At 40.8% G+C, this 23,482-nt stretch overlaps 1 protein-coding gene across 1 annotated transcript in view; it reads right to left on the reverse strand.

Annotated features, from left to right (window-relative positions):
* ECPAS (Ecm29 proteasome adaptor and scaffold) overlaps positions 1-22,626 on the reverse strand; it is a gene marked incomplete at its 5' end in the record, with an annotated part of 48,204 nt that extends 25,578 nt beyond the window's left edge. Inside the window, 19 exons of the mRNA XM_082783896.1 lie at positions 109-274; positions 1,593-1,727; positions 3,540-3,631; positions 4,171-4,399; positions 5,146-5,226; positions 7,221-7,344; positions 8,485-8,588; positions 9,795-9,917; positions 10,028-10,094; positions 10,643-10,692; positions 11,835-11,913; positions 12,196-12,281; positions 12,416-12,535; positions 12,792-12,873; positions 15,014-15,153; positions 15,702-15,870; positions 19,478-19,630; positions 20,279-20,397; positions 22,513-22,626. Of these exons, the coding sequence (XP_082640022.1) occupies positions 109-274; positions 1,593-1,727; positions 3,540-3,631; positions 4,171-4,399; positions 5,146-5,226; positions 7,221-7,344; positions 8,485-8,588; positions 9,795-9,917; positions 10,028-10,094; positions 10,643-10,692; positions 11,835-11,913; positions 12,196-12,281; positions 12,416-12,535; positions 12,792-12,873; positions 15,014-15,153; positions 15,702-15,870; positions 19,478-19,630; positions 20,279-20,397; positions 22,513-22,626 (2,233 nt within the window). The remainder of the gene's footprint in view (positions 1-108; positions 275-1,592; positions 1,728-3,539; positions 3,632-4,170; positions 4,400-5,145; positions 5,227-7,220; positions 7,345-8,484; positions 8,589-9,794; positions 9,918-10,027; positions 10,095-10,642; positions 10,693-11,834; positions 11,914-12,195; positions 12,282-12,415; positions 12,536-12,791; positions 12,874-15,013; positions 15,154-15,701; positions 15,871-19,477; positions 19,631-20,278; positions 20,398-22,512) is intronic.
* Positions 22,627-23,482: the final 856 nt, after the last annotated feature.

Consider the following 23,482-nt stretch of genomic DNA (forward strand, 5'->3'; position numbering starts at 1 on the left):
AAATGAACTCAAGGTAATAGCATGACCTGAATATCTTAGAAAAATCCTCAGCCTGGGGTGGCTGAAAAACAACTGTTGCATGCAGCAAAGTCCTAGGAGGGAAGTTACCTATTGTCTCTGTCGTCAACTTTATGAGCTCTTCTTGCTCCGGCATGACTGCAGTGTTTGGTTGTTCTATGTCATGTAGCTCCATTGCTCTGATTTTCCCTTTGGCCAAGTACCTTCCTACTGTAAATCCCAAAGCCAACAAGGATCCATGTTGGACCTCCGGGCTCTACAGACAACAACAATGCAGAAAATCTCATTTTCAAAGCAAGTAACACTTTGCACACAGCACTGATTTAAAAACGCACATGGACAAGCCAGCTGGGGAGCACCCTGAAGAATGTGGAGTTCTAACATACAGTGCAACAACGGAGTGCTTAATACTGCTCATGTTCTCTGCTGGAGCCCTTTAGGACAAATTAACAGAACTCAGAAGAGATTTAGGAGGACAGATTCAGAATTTATCACCGGAACTCACATTCCTAAACCCTTGGTGGTTAGGCAAAAAAAAAAAAAAAAAGTAACAACTCATGATTTTTGAGTACAGACTTAGCAAAGTGAATTTAGATAATGCTATACTCTCTACTTGAAAACAGGACATGCAAAGATTATGAACACAAAATGTATTTTTTTTGGTAATAAAGGGGAATTACTTTAGATTTGCATTGCTGACACAGAGAGTATACTTGGCCTACTAATATTGATGACAACACCCCTACACAGTTTGGTAGGCAACAAACTGTGATAACTAATTATTACATTTAAATGTCAAGCACATTAATTTTTCCAGTTCTGATTTGGTGCTGAGACTATCTAATGGCAGTGTCTTCTCCCACAGGTGAATTCTTATAAAAGGATATATATATATATTTTTTCAGAAATAAGCTGTGAGACTTAATTGCTACCTTAATTAAGAAAAAGAGGGGAAAAAAAAAAAGAAGGAGAGGTGAGGGCTTAACTCTGCAGCCAGGTCAGGATCCTCAAAACCCAGCTTTTAGTCCCCTGGGGGGCTGAAAGCTGCCAAGCCTCACTCAGTCAAGGACACTGAGCAGGGCAAGCCCTGCAGCAGTGGGATGCTCTCAGGTGATGTGATGCCACAGGGCGCTACGGCTTAGCTAGGGGGGGACATACCTAACAAAATAGGCATTTTCTTAGTTCTGTGGGTGCCTTTAACCACCCACAAATACAGAATCAGGAATGTGGAGGACGTAAGTAGTATGATCTATTACCTTTCAAAAATACAATGAATATCTGGGGGGCTAAAACTGGTGAATACATTGACTGCACTGGCTTTGCTTACAAGTAGTGTCTTCAAGAAACCCTCTTACTAACATGAACGGCAGCTTCAGGGATTAATTTATTTAAAGATCCGTTACACTCACCTACATCAAAAATCCCTTCCAACCACCCAACTAGAAACCAGCCAGTTAATTTTACACTCAGATTAAGGCTAATACATCCTGGAAACACTGAGAGAGGTTCAGATTTCCCACCAGCTACATGACACTAAAAAGCCCAGCAGGAAGCAGACAAAGGAAGGTAGTTACATGATTGTCTTTTGTCATCTTGATCAGCTGCTCCACAGAGGCCCTAAGCTCATTTCCAGACATTGTAGACAGCACTACAGAATAAAACAGGGCAGCAAGCTCACGCATTTCTTCTTTGTTCGTGTTCATCAGGCTCTGTGGGAGTTGTTAATAAGAAACAATAACTTCTCAAACAGTCTGTTCATACAGAGGTCCAAACTTACAGCCACAATCATCATGCAGCAGCACAAATAGTATTTCATTCTTTAAACTGAGAGTACTATCACCTAGTAAGAACCAAAGCATTAAATTGAGCAAAGCATTCATTACACGCTTAACTTTTAGCAAGAAGATTACCGCTAGCCACAGGAGGGCTAATCACCAGCTCTCAGTTAAACATGTTGACAGAACGCTTTGCTGAATTTTGTTTTCAAAGAAAAGCTTCCACATTTCACATCTATGTGGAGCTTAGAAACCCTGTGGAACTGCGAAGACGCCATTTTTTCCCAAGCTACCATAAGCTTCCATTTCCTTTCTATTAATCAAAGGGGAAAAAAAAAAAAAAAGAAGCCTGTAGAGGTTAAACCACTTAAATGCAATGACAACCGAAAAGAAAAAACAAGTGTTCAGGAAATCACAGCCCTCAATACAAATCTACCCATTTCATACTGGAGATATTTTATTATTTAAATTGCCAGAAAGTTGAATTTTGGAAGCCTCAGGCCATTTGTTAAGATATAATCTTACCTCTGCCATTAATTTGAGGTATAATGCAACACACTCAAGTCCAGAATTCATACACTAAGCTTTAAATTACTTGGGTTATCAGAAATAATACAAAAATGAGCCAAGTGAAAAAGCAAAATAGGAGACCTGTCAAGCTCTTGAAATACAACTCTAATTTCAACTCTAAACTTGTATCAGATCATGTTACTGACTTCTAACAAGCCCTTGGAACCATTCCTTCCACTTGGCAAAGTAAAATCACACAAAAGATGATTTATAACTGGAAACTAGGTAGTATCAATTACCATCCCTAGAAGCTTGCTAATGGATATAAGACCAAAGAAAATGAAGGGTTTCCTGCAAATGAGGAGTGATACTGGAAAAGATTTTTTTTAATTTTTATTTTTTGGTTTTGGTTTGTTTTTAAGTCTTAAGCTCTTCTCTGAAGCTCATGCTTGCACTTGAAAAGAGACGCATTAAATTGCAGGTATCAGCAGGAGAAATTATTATAATACATTCTAATTTTATTTTGTTGTTTTTTTTTTTTTTTAGGTTGACCAAATACTTTTTGCTGACAGATTCCCCAAATAGAAGCAAAGGCAATCCGTAAGAGTGTAGTAAAGCCTGACTAAACTGAATCATTAAAAGAAAAGTTCCAAAGAAACTTTCCAAGAACAGAGTCTAAACAAAGATGAATTCCCTTTGGTTTATTGCCCACCAGGCTCCTGTTTATCAGCTTTTTGTATGGGGCTAATAAAAAAGAACAACAAAAAAATTCCTTAAGAAGTGCTCTCATATAATAAGGAACCTAATTCATCTCATTTTCTGAGAGGACTGTCACAGCTTCCAACTGGAATATACCTATTTATAACCCATTTCTTCAAAAATTTCCAGATTTTTTTTTTTCCAGTTTTCTTTTGCTGTTTTAACAGATCTTCCAGTCAAGACAAAAATTGACTATTCCAAGAGGATTAATGACGTAGATTACCTGGAACACATAGGTCAATGAACAAAATCACTAACATCAAAGAAGCTAAAAAATACTTCTTTCCACCCTGTTCCATGTAACACCTCATCAGGTGTTGACTGTACATAGAAACACCAGATTTTGAAGTAAGTGCATACTTCACATCATAGGAAAATGCCAAATTTTGCTCATGCTAAGCCTCCTCTACCCCCAACCCCAAAACATAAAGGAGAGAGGGAAAAGAAAAAAAGTTAAGAAAAAGGTTTTCAACATACCTTTATCCAATCCATTTTGTCTACAAATCTGGTGGCTAGCTTTTCTGGATACACTGAAACAACTTCCAGAAGACAATACATGACTGGCAAACCTGAACAGTTATTAAAAAAAACAGGTTATTAAGACTAGCAGTATTTAAGACCATCAAACAATCAGTAATAAAAAGAAATAAGAAATACCAGCCATTTCAATGTATCCATATGCAATTTGCCAGGGATACCAAATAATACATAAAAGTAGGTTATTCTATTTCTTTGAGATATTAGGTAAACTCACAGCAGCAAGCAATTTGGGTAACAATTTTTTCTAAAGGTTTTCAAGCACTTCAAGACTACACTTATCACAGGTATGTGGTTATAAGCATGACAAAGACAACATTCACTGTTGAGGAAACCGCTGTAGACAATGGCTTCACAATTTTAACAAACTATGTCAACTGATGCTGCAATTTTACTGTCCCACTTCCTCTAACCTATGCAGCAGCATAGAAGAGAACAAGTTTACGCTGAAGACTATACTGTCTGTGTTGCAACTGTGTGATTGCTGAAGCCAAGTTCAAAGTACTGGGGGTGTGGCAACTCATTTCTAATAAATGACTTCGTAAAGATGCTGTTCCACACAGTTTCTTACCTCCAACACCAGCTAACAGCTGCTGAAGAAGACCAATATATATCTGTACAGGGTTGGTTTCTACACTTTTTGAAGAAGAGGAGGAAGAGAAAGATATGTGGTTGCCAGACATGAGGTTTCTAATGTAACGCCCAATGGCTGGGGCATGATCTTGCATATCTGCCAAGCTCTGTGAGGTTGGTACCACGCCTGCACTGTGAGCAAGACACATCCGCAGGTAAAGAACAATCTAAGAAGAGAAGAGAAAAACATAGGATTCTTGTGAATGTAACAGCACTTGGGAAACCATAGAGGAGAAAGAAATACAACATATTCCTTGCTCTTTTTAACATAATCAAAACAAGACAGTTCCTTCTTCAATCAACTCAAGACAGAAAAGTCAGCAGCAACAAAGTGCAAGAAAATTTAAGATCAGTTCCTGCAATATGCTTGTGTAAGCAGACAATCCTACAGTGCCTGAATCACATTCAAAAGATTAAATCTTAAACACCGTTTTGGTTTATCATAAGCTGATGCAATCTGCTTGCAGGCTGTTCAGCCTGTACTCTATACCAATCTGGCATGCATCCAATGCAACTCAATGCATTACCAACACAGATCTTGCATCACATCTGAATTTCTGTCTCCAGCTCAATGAAGCCAGGGCATCTGCTATGAAAAGAACAGCCTCAAGGAGAATAATGGAGCTTATGTAGAAGATTGCCAGTTCCTTCCTTTAAGAAGGTTTTACATTAGGTCTGCTTCAGAAAGCAGTGGAGCAGCCCGACTAGTATCACCCCTCCTAAACCTTTGTGCAAATTCTCTTCAGACCTCTTTTTAAGGACAGAGGAATAATGTGAGGAGAGTTAATCCCAGTATCTGTTTATACAAGGAATTCTGGAATGTGCTGTGACTTACCATAACTGTTAGCTTCTTACATTGTCCTTTAAATAAATAATGGTAAACACATCGAAGGAAGTGAATACAGACAATTACCTCTCCAAATGTGGCAGGATTGAAAGGCAAGGCTGCAGTCCCAGTCATATATTTAGCTGGAGTTTTCATTCGGTGAGAGGCCTAAACAACAGAGTATATTAAGAGCAGGACGTTCAGATCCATGAACAGCAGAGATGTTGGAAAGGTCAGTGAAATTTTGCTGTGTTTATCCTCCACTTAGCAACTGAAAATGTGCAGCAGAATAAAAAAGGCACAGTGCATTTGATAAGGAGTCCTAAAGCATATTTTGGGTCCGTCAGCTTGTCCTCCCTCTCTGAAATCAGAAAGTGGAAATTCTGAATTCATTAGAGAGAGCTGCAGGGCAGGCTGGTGGAGGGACAACATTCTTCCCCTCCCTGAGGCAAAATAGAAAGTGCTTTAGAATTCAAAACCAAAATACCTCAAACTTCCAAACTCAGAGGCTCCCAAACTGCCAGGCAGCCAGGAGCCGTGAAGACTGCAGCTCTAGCTGGGGTGGCTTCAGAGAAACTAGGCTTCCCCAGTACTGGGAAGTGAGCACCTTGTGCAGCACCAACCAGGACCAGAAGGTCTTTAAGACCCTGCTACCTGCTTAGTAGAAGGCTGGTGCAGCAAGCAAGCAACTCATTTCCATGAAAACGTTCGCTTTGACAAGGAAGAATATTCCAGCAGAAAAACACCCAAAACCAGAAGGTTTCCAGCAATACCTACTACCAATGCTCCAGAAAGGCATGTCAGTATGTTCTAGTCAATATGCACTTCGGTGGAAGGGCTGGATTCAGTAAGGAAGCTTTGCACATGAGTTAGTCATATTTAAGTCAACAGATCCTCATCTCTTAATGTGCTCATATCTTTTGTTGCACTGGAACCTCAGTGACATCCAGAGCCACCAGTGAAAGCATGCCTTAGTGAACCAGAAGATGACTTCCTTGAGGAGTGGGTTCCTTTCCATGCTCAGCAGATCATGCCCTACTCTTTAAAATAAACTTTCTTATAAAGGAAGAGAAGGATGGTAACTCATGCAGGAAAGCCATTTTGTGCCTTGGCCTGTTGTGCCAAGCTATGCATACTCACTGAGTGCCATTACAAAACTCAAACAAATTTAAAAATATTACCTACGTAGTGACAGGCATTTGTTAGTAGTAAAACTCAGCCTTGGTTTCTTAATTTTTTATGTCTATATGAACAACCAGTAGCATGGATAAAAACAAGTTTTTCCTAAAGCTTCACATACTTCAAACACCAGCAAAGTATAGCATTTCACAAGAAATATCTCATCTGTAGGAGTTTTGCAGTCACAGATCTCTTGCAAAACCAGACAAACTGATACTATACTTCTTAGATTTGTAAAAAAGACAACAAATCAAAGGAAAAAGGAAGTGACACTTCATATCATCTTTATAGCTTGCAAGTCTGATATAGCTACTATACACAGAAGTGTGTAATGCAGACTAGATTTTTAACACTTCTCCAGGAAAACTCAGTGTAAATAGGATAAACTCACTGGTATTGGTTTTGTTACATCATTCCACTAGACTCATGAAAGGTCATGAAAGGTTACTTACATGGCCATTATTTTTACTGATTGCAAAGAAGATGAATAACCAAGCCTCTAAGGGAACAAACCAGACTTCTTCGTTTGTTCCAGTATCTTCCTTTCTCATCCCAGAACCCTTTTTCTATTTTATGCACAGTATTATTTTTCTCTGGCCTAACCAGAGAGTAACCTTCTTATCCCTGCCAAGATCGTTTGTCAAACATACTGGATTGTCAGCCCTGAACACTGGCTTCCCTGTGTCACACATCTTCTGCACAAACAGCATCACTGCAAAATAATCCCTTTTTTAAAGGATAAACTCTAGTGATCCATGTCACTTAACACTTAGATCTCTTGTGATTATTGCCAGCAGAAATTTAACTGTAAGTGCTAACCTTGGCAGTGTGGTTCTTCTGATATTATGTGTGGTCTTCCCTCTGGTCTTAGCTAACTCTGCTCCTTAAAGGAGGTGAAAGAAATGGAGACTGAGATGGGAAGACCACCCTTACTACACACGTAAGCATCAATGTTGTCATTTACTGGGACAGAAGCACTGTACCTTGTCTTGAATATAATGGACCATTTCAGGAAAGGAAGGCATCTGCTTCCCAGAACTCTCCTTTTCATTTTTACCAGGAAATGTTCTCAGCACCCTCTGTGCTTCTCCGTGTACCTCCTCCCGCCTTGAAGGAGAAAAGACAAGAAAGACATTATTTGCACAGAAGAAATAGTCTCTAATGAGCAATGAGATCTTAGGAAACTGGCTAAGAGCAAACTGTTTTAAAATGAGAAGTGGCTTTCTGTAAGGAAGAAAAAAAGTCAAACACTTATTGGGACTTCCAATGATTTGTTTATTATACAGAGGCAGGAAGAAAAGGGTAGTGATGAGTGGGCCCGACAAAGCAGTCTGGACCAGCCCATTTCTGCTCATTTTATATCCTGGTAGAGTTCACTACCACTTTCTGGTTTCCACATCCTTTTTTCCAATTCACCTCATCACTTCCTACCTACAAGCTTCAGCTAACACCTACCAGGTTTATTGCTCCCTACCTACCTGAACATCAACTCCTAAAACAATGCTGACACTGCTATGACAAAGCAGTCTGTCTGTTTAACCTTCCTTTGTTATACAACAGCTATGCACATCAAAAACTGAGCAATTAAATAAGTTGGGAAAAAAAAAACTCACAAGTGGCAAGAACAGATAACTGTGAATGAAATGATTACTCAAATTTAATGAGTCACCTGCTTCTCAGCAGCAAACGGCAACTTTCACACAGGCACAGTCCTGACTCTTTGCAAGCCAAGCTAAAAACAGACTGCAACAGTTTGCCAGGAGAAAAGAATTTCTAGCCACTGTAAAGGTGGCCAAATTCACTGCAATGCATTTTACTTTGCAATTGGTCATTAGCACAGAATTGCAGAATGGTTTTGGTTGGAAAGGACCTTAAAGCCCATCTAATTCCAACCCCCTGCAGTGGGCAGGGACACCTCCCACTAGACCAGGTTGCTCAATATCCCATCCAGCCCGGCCTTAAACAATGCAGTTCAGTGGAAACTAGAAAAAGAATCCAAGCCAAAAGTGGTGTAAGACATATTAACAGCTGTCCACAGGTCTACCAACATTGCTAATACGGAAGGGCCAACTTCCAAATTACTATACTTGATTTTCATTTATTTTTTTAGGGATATACATCTGTGTGCATCTATATGCACAAATACATATTCCATCCAAACATATATTGGATCTTGTAAATACATATTTGGGTTTATATATATTTGGATGAAAATAATTTAAAGGGAAAAAAAACAACAAAACTTACGGGTCTCCTGCAGCTAACAGCAGTAAGTATCTGGAAGGGATATGATCTGGAGGAAATACTGTGCTAGCGAATTTCACAGCCACTTGACGTACTTGAACTTCAGGCTTAAAGAAAACAGACACAAACATACAGCTGAGTTTTACATGAACATTCTAGTAACCTTCACTCATCAGTCATCTGTTTTGTCCTTCTGTACCAGCATAACTCATAGAGTTTGTACATTTTGAGACACTGTTTTTGCTAACTCTTCAAAGGGCAGGAAATGGTGAAAAGAAAAGGTAGCTTCTCATATATACCCAACTGGAGAATTAAATGCTAAATTAAATACATGCACAATCTGGAGAATTAGAAATTGGAGTTATCACTAATTCTTACACATCTGAACTGTCCCACTAAAGCAGCTTTGAAATTAAGAATGACATACATGAAACAAAACTGTGCTTAGGAGCAGCACAACCAGAAATATTAACTCAGGGAGGTCATTCTCTCTGGCGGCTTCAGTTAGTCTTAAAATGGTATTGCCTGGAGTCCTAGATCACTAGAGCACACAGGCAGGAGTCATCACCATGAAAATAGTCTCTTACACAGCTATTAGTGCAGCCACCAGAAATACCAGTACCTCTGCAGTAACCCTAAGTACCCATGCAAACATGTAGAACACAAAAGCCTCCCATTCTGAAAACCAAGGCCCAGACCTCTGGGGAATCCTGAACAAAAGTGAGATACTCAGTAAATCCTGGTTTCTTCTGGATTAGTGTCCCAAGGCTGAGCTCCTGGGCAGGCTCTCAGGTGCCTTATTTATTGTAGAAATACCACTGGTATCGCTACTTCTCAGTTAGTGATCCTTTCTACCAAATTACTGCTTTCTTAAAGCACTTCAGATGGGGCTGTACCTGAAGTACCTACTTCTCAAGTTTCCTTAGGATAAGACTACGGGAGATACACAGCACAACTGTAGAAAATTTGTTTCTTTGTGAAATAAAACACAAACAAAAAAACTGCATTATCATCTTTTCTCCAGTCACTGCACCATATTAAAAATATTTCATCTGAGTACACATCCCCTTCTCCCAGGTAATGTCTAACAGCAGTAAGAGAGAGACATGGTCCAAAAGAATACAATAATAAGTGCCAAGGAAGAGAAGATTGAAGAGCTCTTGGAATCATAGAATATCCCAAGTTGCAAGGGACCCATAAGGAACGAGTCCAACTCCTGGCACCACACACACTCCCCAAAAACTCACACCATATGACTAAGAGCACAGTCCATCTTCTTTTAAGATACCTAATTTTGACTTCAGTGAAAATACCTTTATCAGATAAGAAGCTACAAGAGCTTCCATCAGAGTACGCTGGGCTCCTTCCAAGTTACTGTATGCTCCAACCATCATAGACAAAGCCTCCTGAATGGCAAGCCTTGTATCAGCATCTTCCTGTCGTACAAAAGTAAGAGTTTTCTGTCACTTTAAAGTGCACAGTGACAAGTACTAAGCAAAGCCAGTGCAAAATATTAATGATTTCCCAAAACCCCATCAGCACCCACCTTACATAAAGCTTCAAAAAACTGCTGTACCAACGCTATATCCTTGGTAAAGAGCTGAGGCATTCGGCTGAAACAAGATAGTTTTGTTCATGAACATTTTTTTATTTTTTTTAATTGTGATGTTTCACTTTTCATTGGTTTTCCCCTCACCTCACATTTTAACTGTCAAACAAAAAGAGCCAACACAAAGTCTGCTCTATCTTATCTGTTTCCACCACATAGCAGAACACCCCTCAACACAGTTTGGAGACTAAGATATTCTCAGGACAAGAAATTAGATCACCAGCAAATCACTGACCACTTGTCTAGCTATGTGCCCTCTAACCTTTACTGAACATCTCTTAAATTTATGCTTCTGGCAATCCACAAAGTGGAACCATTTTTTAAATTTTATGCATAATTCAAGACCTGTCATTAATCACTGCTAGCAAAGCTATTAGCCAAATGAATAGTTCATTTTACATCCCCAGAGATGTTACAAGAATGCTTATCTCTGCACTGTACACCCCATTGCAAAACTTGCAGGAGATGCAAGGTTTGCTGCTGATAAAAGCAAATAGATTACTCTGGAAAAAACTATTCAATGACCCGTTACTTAAATGGCGTTTCTGTTACCTGGAGAGTTTTCCAACTGCTGAATAAGCCATTGACAGCAATTTTGAATCCTTAAATGATAAAACAAATATAATTCAGCAAAAACAGGACTATATAAAAACTTATCTATCTGTTATAATTAAACATTCATTTTACATCTTGTCTCCAAAGTGCTCAAATAGGCTTTCATGGACAAAGAATCCTGGAACATAACCATACCCAAGAATAAAAGCATCAGATAGGAACAGAGGGTGCATGCTTTTCCAAAAGAATCAGAAAATTACAAGCAGTGACAAAATGTAAGTCTCCCTTCTGGTCTCAATTAAATTATATGTTATTTACAGGGGAGCAGCTAAGAAGATTTGGCAAATGTAAAAAGCAGTAGCTAAGTGAGACAGAGACATTTCACTGACCCTGAGTACCACCTTTATAAAAAGGAAGCTGTTTGTGCAATGGATCTGGCAAATGACCAATGACACATCTGAATATGGACTGACTCCCTCCTGAACACTTCTTTTTCATGCCTTTCACAATACCAGAGGAGGCTCACACCTCCAAGCTCCAGCTCGGGCCAGAAGGTCACATCTAGTGGTTCAAATGTACCAGCAAAAGGACCAAAGATGCACAAGAGAAGGTCTGCAACATCAGCTCTGCATAAGATATGCGAGGGAATATCTTGGGGAATCCGCCTTCTGAAATTGCACTGGAAGGATCAAATACTCTCTGGGCCAGACTGGCATTTGCAATTCTGTTTTTTTTTTTTTTTAACACCCTTTCCATAGCAATACTGTCACTGGATAACAGGAAGGAACATGTTACCAGCAGTTCAATGTTGTATGTGTCTAGCACAAAGGGGTGCATGCATGGAGCTGAGGCCTCTGTGCACTCCAAAGTAATGAGGAATAGCAGGCGGATGCTACTCTTGCTTCACTCTTTAGGTTACCAGTGGTATTATTTCCTGAGACTTTGCAGCTACTGACCAAGCACTTAACCAGACCTGTTATACACACAGAATATATTTTGTGTAACAGCCTTTTAAAACACTGTTTTCTTCTCTTCCAAAAAAAAAAAAATCTTAGAAAATATCCTTGGACAGTCACCTCAGCAAACTGCAGGTAAAGAGATTTATCAGTTCCCATCATAAACACATTTGTCTTTTCCTTGTTTTATGTGAAAAATTACAGTTCTTTATGCAAAGAACCTTTCAGCTTACCTCTTTGTATTCATTGATCAGCTTTGTAAGTCCATTCAGTAGCATTGGGCCTAACGGCTTTATTTTACTTTCTGGGCAACTGGAATTAGAAACACCAACAAAGAGCACTTAATGCTTCCATCCCTTAAAAATATACTCCGTCAGTATCACTTCTCTTTTCATCTTTGCTAAACTGAGAAACTACAGCTTAACACGTGCAAGTACAAGCACAACCCCCCTCCCCAGTTGTTTTCAAGATTAAGGGAGAAAAACTACCTTCTGGCAGTTATAGTAGTATTTTTTGTCCTTAGTTCACTTAGATACTGAGTAAATAAGGTGGCTTGTATCCACTAAAACACTGTGCTCACTCTTGATTACTTACATGATACAAATATGATGCACAAACTGCAAGGACAGACTTCTCAGTTTTGCATTTGTGTTTGCACCAAAGAGTCCATCGTAAACCACCTGGCAAAACAGAATAAAGAGCAGATCAGAGAGTGTCTGGCCTCACATTCAGAGGTTCTCTAACTCCCCTTCTTTTTCAAGCACCATCGTGACCAAACTCATTAGGAAGTGCAGTTTAGGAATGTATGTGTTACCTGAATGTTAGCTGGGAATGTTTCTGCAGCTTGCCTGGATCGCAGAAGATGAGGAACAATCTTTAATTTAACACGGGTGCTGACTGACTCTCGTTTCATTTCTGGTTTCAGAACAGATCCCTGTCAGAAAGAGAGTTAAGACAATGCAGTGCATCTTTGCATAGCAGTACTAACTTTACTAAATTACGTTTTGCAAAACAGAATGCACTGGGACAGAGAGAAAAAATACTCAATGGCAAAAGTGTTCACTGAAAGCAGAGATCAAAGGAAGTGATAGATTTAAGAAATATATTTGCCTAGATCAACAAACAGATAAGGCAACTCAAAATACAGTTTCAAAAATTACACATGTATGCAAGTCAGAAAGTAATCTTACCTCCTTGGTTTTCAACGGTATATCCCCAAGATACACTTTATACATTTTGTTGATGATAGCAGGATTGTTCCAGTCAATTAAGCTAAAGAAAAACACACACTGATCACCAACCCATTATGATTCTGACCTTTGGTTACTTTTTGAAACATACATATTTTACAGCATTTTGCATCTTATTCATATTCTTACTTAAGTATTATTAGATCTGATTTGACTTCTAATCACTACTCCCACAACCACATGTTATCAGGAGGAATGTGCAGTGATTACAGATCTCACCTACACATTGCAACAATTTTATTCCAAATAACTCATGAGAAATCTACACACTCACTGCTCTCGCACCAAAACAAGACAAACTATCGCAGACTGCTGACTGAAAACAGAATGGCTGTTTTTGAACAAATGTCTCCATATTCTTCAACTGCAGTGCTTTGGTATTTCACTGGAGAATAGGGTATTTATACTTCTAGGACTATTTCATTTTGGTCTCTCAGACAAACCTGTTTACACACAATAGCCACTGCCATAGAATCACAGAATGGTTTGGGTTGGAAAGGACCTCAAAGCCCACCCAGTTCCAACCCCCTGCCACGGGCAGGGACACCTCCCACTGGACCAGATTGTCCAAAGCCCCATCCAGCCTGGCCTTGAGCACTTCCAGGGATGGGGCATCCACAGCTTCTCTGGGCAGCCTGTGCCAGGGCCTCACCTCCCTCTGAGTGAAGAATTTCTTCCCTGTATCAAATCTAAACCTACGCTCTTTCAGTTTAAAGCCATTGACCATTTTCCTATCACTAAGTTCCCTCTCTATCTTTCCTGTAGGCACCACTAAAGTACTGAAAGTCTGCAATGACATCTCCCTGGTGCCTCCTCTCTCCCTTGAGGGAGAATCACCTGCCTTGAACTGCTGGCCATGCTTCTTTTCCTGCAGCCCAGGACACCACAGGCTTTCTGGGCTGCAAGCATGCACTGCTAGCTCACGTTCAGTTTTTCATCCACCACGAATCTACCAGTGGAAGTCTATTTAGGGACAAAAATTGATTAAGACTAAATCCATTGTACATGCAGAACAAAACAGCTAGCAATTCAGAACACTGTCCTTTCAAACCTCATGGTGTCTGAATCTCAGGATTGAGACTTTTCACTGAATGTCTCAAATTATTTGATGCCAACTATTGGAGAGACTGTTTTGAACACACATACATACAAAAAACGTGGAATACAAAAATGTAAGCATGCATGTTTCAAAGAACTGGGGGGATACAGAACCATCTCATTCTTTCATTAAAGAAACTGATTTCACAAAAGTGACCTTTTAAGTACAATGTATTTCTTATAAAAGACATTTAACATTTTGCATTAACGTGCATTTTGTCCAAACATGTATTTTGCTCTCCAAGTCCAGAACACCAAAACAAAGGGAAAGATGAGACCAGCAGTAAAGGACAGACTGCCTTCCTTCACCAGACTGTGCTCACTTGGTAGAACCACCCCTTCCGCCACAATTGAGACACGTGAAGAGATTTGAATGGAGAAGGTTTCACATTACATATCCGACTCCAAGTTAAGTAGCCCTGGACTTCTAGTAATACAGAAGCCACCCACATATTCCACGGACAGGCCTATCTCCTAATCTTCTAACGTGAGCCAACAAACTTCACATGGTCAATGACTCAGCAAACAGTACTAACAGCAATTACTCTGGCTTCATAAAGAGTTAAAGAGAGAATATTATCGTTAGATCATGAAAGCTTAGCTGCAGACAAGCAAAAAGCTTTTATAATGCAGACACCAGCAGCTGCCAAGCTTTCTAGACTACGGTCCGCCTCACAATTACGCTGCCTTTACTTCCTAGCTAAATTAAATGAAAGTATGTATTTTCAATTCTGTGATTGTATGATTCTGAGTTGCCTGCTGTGAATCACACAGCAAGGCTTTATATATCCACGCCGGACAATGTGGAAATTGAAAAGCAACAAAATGGCTCAAAAGCAATAGCAAAGATGACTGCAAATGGTTACAATTTCAGCTCCAGAGCCTGGTGATTTTTCCAGCTGTGAGGCTACAAGCACTGTTCCAAAACCCAGCCCCGTGGCAGATACGTGAGGGGCTGTATCAGGCTTCCCTTCACAGCACAGTCTCTCTGGAGCACTCCGTGAGCAGCAGTGAGCATCGTTAGAAACACTAGCATCATCTTTTCTCAAAACCCAAATTTGTACCTTTGTTTGCTCTTCAGTTCAAGGTCAGCTGCAGTGGCAACACTGTGCCTTGTGTCACTGGAGGCTACAACCAGGTGCACAACAGCTTCAAGTTCTGGCACCTGCTCCGCTTCGATGAACTTCACTATCCCCAGCTTGCACTATTCAACAATGTGGAAAGTAAAGGCAGTATTACTGACAAGAAACCGTGTGTTAAAATAACCACAGCAGCTCAACTGTCTGAAACACTGGCTTTTGCTTGCTAAGCTGAAGCTCGTATGTTCTCCCCACCTCTTTACCAGTCTCCTCTTGTCTCCTTTTGAAGCAGCCACTTGCAGCAGAGTACTGGCATACCGATCAGGAATACTCTGCTGCTTCTTGGCTGCAAGGGGCAGTTTCACCAACACTGGATAGTTTTGCAGCCTTGCTATCTCCTGGAGGAAGATGCAAGAGGTGGCTGTGGATGTGTCTGCTTCCTACCCAGCTCAGAGAGCTGCCAGCAGGGTGAGGGAGGCACCTCTCACCCCCACCTCACTGTCGGGAATTTCTTTGAGGCATCGTGCCCAAGTCCTCCAAGGCATTCCCTCAGGCAGCTAAAGTCCTGGCCAGAATGAGCTGCACATTTTCCCTCTAGCCTTCCCTCCCTCTGTTTGCAGCCATCCTTGCTACCACCCCCAGTCCCCTGAGATCAGCCCATCAGTGCAAATACCTGCTCCAGCAGCTCTGGTGTCCATGGGCTATCCCCAATTACCCTCTTGGCTGCATAAAAGCTCATCCCCGGAGGTGGCTGAGGGATTCCTGGACCTCCCACGGTACTTGACGAAGAGCCCTGTGCTGTGGGCATGTTTTGCCGACTCTGAGATTCATTCAGTACGTACCTAAGCAGATGGAAATTGAGTTTCATTAGAGGCTTTACCACTCCACACTGCCAGTTGGACTGTATGTTGTAATACACAAAACCTGTATACTTCAGTTAATCCCATGACTCTGACATAAGACAGATTTTTTTTCATTTGAGACTCAGCTACCAGTTACCCCAGCATATTCCACAAGAGCTGTAGCTATCTCACTATAGCTGTTCGGAAAAAAAAAAAAAAAAAAGCAACTGCAAAACCCCTTGGTTAAGAAAAGGAAGGATCCACTGGTGTTTCTGAAAAGAGTTATCTCACGTTACAAACCAAAAAGACTGTTCTCTGCTATATTAGAACTCAATACATAGCTAACACTAGACGTGACAAGGTTATATTAAAAGCTTTAGCAACATTTGTATGATTTCTATGAAAGACTTCAAGCCTAATAAGGGAAATAGTGAACCATATTCAACACAAAGCGTCAGGAAGCAATCCCTGATGTCAAAAAATAAACAAAAACAAAAATATCTTGAAAACAGCAGTTTCAGTGCTGGTCAGGGAAAGAAAACAAAACAATAAAGATTAAATTTACAGTCTTTTTGTAGGCTGGCAAGTCTAGCCACCCTGAGTGTACATATGTACCCTCCAAAAGCTACTCTACCTCGCCCTGTATGTTTGGAAGCTCACTCAGTGCAACAAGGGATCATAATTTTAGAAGAGACAAACCTACCTGGACTTCTGTAAGGCCTTTGACACTGTCTTGCATGACATCCTGATCTCCAAATTGGAGGGATATGGACTTGAAGGGTGAAGCATTCAATGAATAAAGAATTGGAAGGATGGCCGCACCCAGAGAGCGGTGGTCAATGGCTCTGTCTTGTGGCTGGTGACAAGCAGTGTCCCTCAGGGGTCTGTCTTGGGACCAGTACTGTTTAGTATCTTTTTACTCTTTAATACCTTTTGTGGGAGACAGAGGGATTTGGCCAACCTCTTTTCAGTGGTTTGTGGGGACAGGACAAGGGGCAATGGCCACAAGATGGAGCACAGGCAGTTCCGCACCAACATGCCAAAGAACCTCTTCACGGGGAGGGTGACAGAGCACTGGGACAGGCTGCCCAGGGAGGCTGTGGAGTCTCCTTCTCTGGAGATATTCAAGGCCCGTCTGGACGCCTCCCTGGGCAGCCTGCTCTGAGGAACCTGCTTTGGCAGGGGGTTGGACCCGATGATCTCTCCAGGTCCCTTCCAACCCCTACAGTTCTGTGATCTTTATAAACAACATAGACAGAAGAATCGGGTGCACCCACAGCAAGTTTGCAGGTGACACCAGAAGGAAGGGATGCCATCCAGAGGGACCTGGACAGGCTGGAGAAGTGGGCCCACGTGAACCTAATGAGGTTCAAGCCCCAGTGCCAGGGGCTGCACCTGGGCCGGGGCAATGCCAGCCATGAGCACAGACTGGGAGAAGAGCTCCTGGAGAGCAGCCCTGCAGGGAAGGGCTTGGGGGCTCTGGTGGACAAAAGGCTCGACACGAGCCAGCAGTGGGTGCCTGCAGCCAGAAGGCCGACTGCGTCCTGGGCTGCACCAACAGAGGGGTGGGCAGCAGGGGAAGGAGGGAGGGGATTGTGCCCCTCTGCTCTGCCCTGGGGAGGCCCCACCTGGAGTGCTGCGTCCTCCTCTGGGGCCCCCAGCACCAGAAGGGTGTGGGGCTGTTGGGGCAGGCCCAGAGGAGGGCCATGAGGATGATCAGAGGGCTGGAGCTCCTCGTCTGCGAAGAAAGGCTGAGAGAGCTGGGGGTGTTCAGCCTGGGAAAGAGAAGGCTCTGGGGTGTCCTCATTGCAGCCTTTCAATACCTAAAGGGAGATTCTCCAAAGAGATGGAGACCAGCTTCTTGCTTGGGCAGGTAACAAATGGAAAACAGGGTTTAAACTAAGAGAAAGGAGACTTGGATTAGATGTTAGGAGGAAATTCTTCAGTCAGAGGATGCTGAGGCACTGCAAAGGGTGCCCAGAGAAGCTGTGGATGCCCCATCCCTGGAGGTGCTCAAGGTCAGCCTGGATGGGGTCCTGAGAAAACTGATCTAGTGCGTGGCATCCCTGCCTATGGCAGGGGTTGGAACTGGGTGATCTGTTAGGCTGATTCCAGCCCTGAGCCATTCTATGATTCTCTGAAGAACTGTTTTGCTCCAGCCAGCCATTCTCTGTTCCGCATTCAGCACGCAGAGAACAAAAGGAAGTAAGCAGTCTCAACAATGAGAATAGCTGTTCATCCCACGTCTCCAAGATTAATGCTTGATTAGCCAAAACTTTAAACACTTACTTGATTTTGAGCTTTAAGCCCTAAAGTTAGGCTTTCTGGTTGTTTTACTGCATGCAGACTGGCAAGGCTCATTCACAACCAGGCAATGACTGAGCAAGATCTACCAGGCATAACTTCGCTATCAACAGCAATAAAGTCTCACCCCAGGGAGCAAGACTTGAAGAGAGAGTCAACCAGTGCCACAGGTGAGATGAAAACACACTCTGTGCACCTTCTGGAAAGAAAACAAAGCTAAAAAAGTACAGACCACTACTCATTTCCCCCTGCCCTCTGGTATTTCAAAACTAGTTGTCATGCTCTGCCAGTGTACAAAAGCACATAAGGAACTGGAGTCTCATTGAAATGCCAGAGGACTTCACCTCCTGAAGCTACAGCCACAGTAGCGTTGGGGTGAAGCTAGCAGCATTCACCTAGGCAGGTAATAAAATGCAACCGACAGATATGAGCTGTGAACACAGGGGTAGGTTGGGTGTTTTAAACTATAAACCACAACACCCAAATGGTAAGGACACGGCCCCCAAAACATCTGACAGGAGCACGGCTTCCAACAGAACTATGTAGAGAAACACCTGGTGCTCATTATTTTAAAAGTAATTGTTTTTCAGGTTAATCCACTTGAGTGAGGTGCTCAAAAAATCCTACTGCAATCAATGAACTATTAGAGGAAGAAATATATTCTAGTGATAAAATTATTTCTACTTTTCCTTCAAGTTTCCCAAGAAGACATTAAAAAAAATGTATAGAAAATAGATTCAGAGAAAGAACTGCTTTTAGACACCAGAAGATTCCTAACAAGCAATGATCAGTAAATTCAAGTTGCTCCGTAAATCATTCTTGCTTTCAGAAACAGTGCTCACACCAAGACAACGCCATCACAGTTAAAATACTCTTCATCCAAAGACAGATGCAAGAGAAAGGTTTGACAACTGAGAAGTACAAATATTCAGAGATTATGCTTACTTATGGCATTGGAGGGTCAAGCCTAAAATTCAACCGCACAAGTATAAGCACACATTTTGATTTGCTTTCTGTTTTACATGTTGGGTTGCTTAAAAGATAGCCCACATGTCTCATATCTCAGAAGAGGTCAAGGAGAGGATAACATTAACACCTGATTAAGTAGAAAATAGATGTTTTGTTAAAGAATGTATTGATCCCATTCGTACAATTAGGACCCTACTATAACATGTAACTGACTGCATTTGAGGTAGGAAATAACAGCATACTTTGAATGAGCTTCCATGGGTGTGGTTTGTGATGTTTCACACATCAAGAACACAGGATTACCAGATAAGACTGGTATTTAACTTGTACTTACCCATAAGGCATAAGAAGAACATCCAACATAAAGTCCAAAAGCAGCTGTACAGTCTTTGGTTTTTCAGCAAGATTAAATGGAGAAGCTGCTGCTTTCAGTGGTTCAGCAGGGTATTTCATGTGAAAAAGGGTTGGTATTAGAAGATGCATTAGGCTGAAAAACAATTACATTTACTGCAACCATTAAAAAAACACATCTGTTTGTTCTTAACATTAAAGAGAGAAATCTTTACAAACATACCTGGTCCTTAACAGCAAAAAGTACTTAACAGAACTTTCAATGATTGACAATCCAGCAGCCTCTATTTGAGACCCAATGTACTTAGCAATGGAAGACAGAAGATAAAGCACCTACACAGACAATGTGTTTATTATACACCACTACAGACAATTTTTCCAAGAGCCTCTTTGCCTATGTACTTGATTTTTGGATAGGGAAAAACCGTGTTCCCAAAGAAAACATTTTTTTACACTGATCTCAAGAACAGAAGCAAGATTTTACTGCAAGACCTTTCTGTACAATAAGATCATTTTAAAAATACCTCTATACTGTCACAGTGCTGTAGAAAAAATGAAGACATGATTTTAATGACAATTTCCAGCAACATCCTGATGGAAACATCTCAGCGTAGGTAAGCTGCAGGATCATAATTAATATTTTTCTACAAGTGCTTAGTATACAGCAGCTCACCACTCCTGTGGTGATGTTATCACCACAGGAAAAAAAATAAATCAGGAAATGATTCAAATGATTTTACTAAATGACACAAATAGAATATACTCCAAAAATGCGTATTCATACCTATCTTGCTGTGGTTGAGGTTTCCCTTCCATTGCAGTGAGAAGAGTTGGAGCCAATTCACATTGTCTTTCCACAGGCAAACGGGGGTATCCCATCTTAACATAAATTATGGTAAAATTCTAAGGAGTAGAAAAAGCACACAGTATCAGAATAGAACGAATGAAATATACATGCTTTAAATTCTTCTTGTATGCTGTTATATAAATGGCTGTTGGAAACAAACTACGTTTTGTAAGACCAATTTTTTTTAATTCCAAGGCTCACTGGATTGACAGCTTTTAAAGGGGAAGTTCAGCAAGACTTGCTGACAAAGGGTTGAAGAATAACAACGCAAAAATCCCTCTCTAGCTTCTCCTACTCACTGTCTGTTTCACCAAAAGCAGCTTTACCCAAGCCATAGCTTCAAGGAAATAAAATGCAATGTTTTCACTTACTTACATATAATAAAAAAGTAGGCGTTATTAAATAAATAGAGTCACCAACATAGCAAGTTTTCTCTTGAAACGTGTAATAAAAATAAAATATTTTATATATAAAAATTAAAAATATGTTGTAATAAAAATATCACCATATTTAAAAACTGTGAATGCAATCCAAATAGAGTCTTATGACAGGACAGCAGAGCAGTACTGAGTATTAGGCTATCTTTAATTGCTAGCACATTGATTCAAATACAGCTCAGAACTGCAGAGATTATGTATTCAAATGACCTGGTTGAAATAAGTATGCAAATTTAGTAAAAAAAAAAAAAAAAAAAGATACTTTTTTTTTTTTTAAGTACTACTAAGAGGTTAAAAGCTATTGAAGATGAAGAGCTGAAGACAAAAGGGACTTTTCTAGTCTTTAGTTCATTCTGATAGTTCCTCTGAACAAAGATTAATTGAGAAAAAACACATTAACAAAAGATAATTACAGCATGGTGCTGGTGATTGTGCAAGTTCTTTTTCTCTGGCTTGCCCTGACAAAATGTGAGCCCTAGTTATGATCCAGACATCATCTGCTGATCACAAGTACCACTCTGTGATCAAAATAAATACTAAGTACAGCTTGTTAAAAGGTGGAGTAAGGAGGAGGAGGCTGGGGACCTGTACATGCAGGGAGCGGGCTGGCAGCCACAGTACACCACCACAGTCCAAAGTAGTGCAGGCCTCAGCTGTGCGCCTCCCTTGGTGGCAGTTATTTGGCAACCAAGTACAAGCTGCAATTCACAGCAGGAAAAGCTTCAGACAACGAAACAGACCTACACGGTGTTGAAGGTGGAAGAATTACGCTTCTCTGTAGATGGGACTTAGTAAAATTTTATGAAGCCCACTAATTCACTGCATAGAACAATATGTATCACGCAGATACATCAGTGAACACAGATTTTTCATGTGTGCTGCCAAAAAGCACAGTTTATGTCACATTTGTCTTCAAACAAGATGGTTCTTCTACTGCTCTACAGAACACAGGCAGACTAGAAGCCCTCAGTCACTCCCAAAAGGAGAACTCTGGATAATCCTACTTGCTTACAGACAATCTCAGAGTACTTCTACATGACTGCAGTTTAAAAGTTGCAATATTTTTCCTTCTGTTTCTGAGGCATCACGTTTTCCTTTTATACTGTATATGAATTGGTAACCAGGTAAGATGGACAAAAAGTTTCCCTCTGATTTTATTGCTTTTTCATGGTGAGGATTTGCAATAGATCTACCACAACTGAAATGAAAGTTATCTTCATTAGTAAAACAAAACATTTTAAAGCTATTTTTGCTTTACCTAATCAGGTGTCATTGAACGACACCTAATCTACAAAATATTTTCATGTTCTCTTGCTCAGCTAATGTCCTGACCCTAAAAACACACAAAAATGTGTTCTCGTGTTCAGAGAAATGCAGATACTTTAATCAAGATGCTGATCCTGAACGTGTCAAGAAGGATTGGCAGTGGCTTGCAAAATAAGGCCTCAACAATAGGCCTTCTGTAACACAAGCAGTGACATGTCATGGATTCATGAAAGATCAAGAGTGATTACCAGTATTTTAACAAAGTCAACAGAGTAGCTGTTTTATGAACATAATTTTCACCCACACCAGACTATAAAGTTTAGTTTAAAAGAATTGCTTAAAAAACATCAACCTCATTACAGAAAGACACCTGTTAAGAGAACTGACAGAAATAAAACAGGAGTTTTAAAGAATATTCTGCTTGTTACAAGTAAATTAGCAACTATTCTGATAAGAACAAATACTTACAGTGACAAAAGACACTGCAGAAGGATCTTGATATTGAACCAGCAACGTCTCTACTGGAAGCTGGATTTTTGGGCGACTTTTGATTCGCTTATTCAGATGAACGAGCAACTCCATGACCTGAGAGGAAGAAAACAAGAAATCTTGTAAGAACCACCAGTGATTTTACTACACTGGACTCCACACGTCCCCAGTGCACTAGGAAGGTATATTGCACACAAGTTGGGATGGAGCTTCCTGATTATTTAGTCTCTGAGAAAATGGTGTGCACTATTGACTGTGCTACCTTGAAGCCACCCTGACATGTCTCAAGTCACTATCAAACACATCAAACAGCTCAAACCATGCCACAGCCAACATGACAAAGAAGAAAGGTAAATAGGAAGTGATCACTGAAAACGACCGGTTCTTTCTACACATTTAGCTGCTATCCCTCAAAATTGAGCCAGGCTTGGAAATTTGCATCGCTGCTGTCTGAGATCTATCTTTTGGCTGCAGAGTAACACCAACTCACAACACAGAACAAAAAGCAGAAACAAACACACAAAACCCATCCATATGAGTTATCAATTAACTGTATGCAAACTAATGTTTGGTGCTGAGTAAGACAGGACTGTAATTCTTCAGTCAGGAGGAGCAGTGTCCTTTGTAAATCTTCTAAATTGGATGCTGTAACTGAATGGAGGAACTTAAGAAACTACAGTAATCTCCAGTATCTGGAGCAATGGGTTCAGAGAAATCACACACAGCACCTGCACCTCCCACATAAACCCCAGCAGACTCTCATGCAAGGTGGTCCAAAAATATCAGTGGCACAAAACGGAGTCAGCTCAGCTTCAGTAAAACCAGACAGCCAGTTCCAGAAAGTCACAGAGGCATGGTGACTTCAAGCAATTCAGGTCAAGGAGCCAGGGGCACGCTGTCCTGAGCTGTTGATGGCTCATTACCTTAGTAAAGGCATGGTGAAAAAAGC

Source organism: Aythya marila, assembly GCF_965140915.1.
Source record: "Aythya marila genome assembly, chromosome: Z".
NCBI classification, from domain to species: Eukaryota; Metazoa; Chordata; class Aves; order Anseriformes; family Anatidae; genus Aythya; species Aythya marila.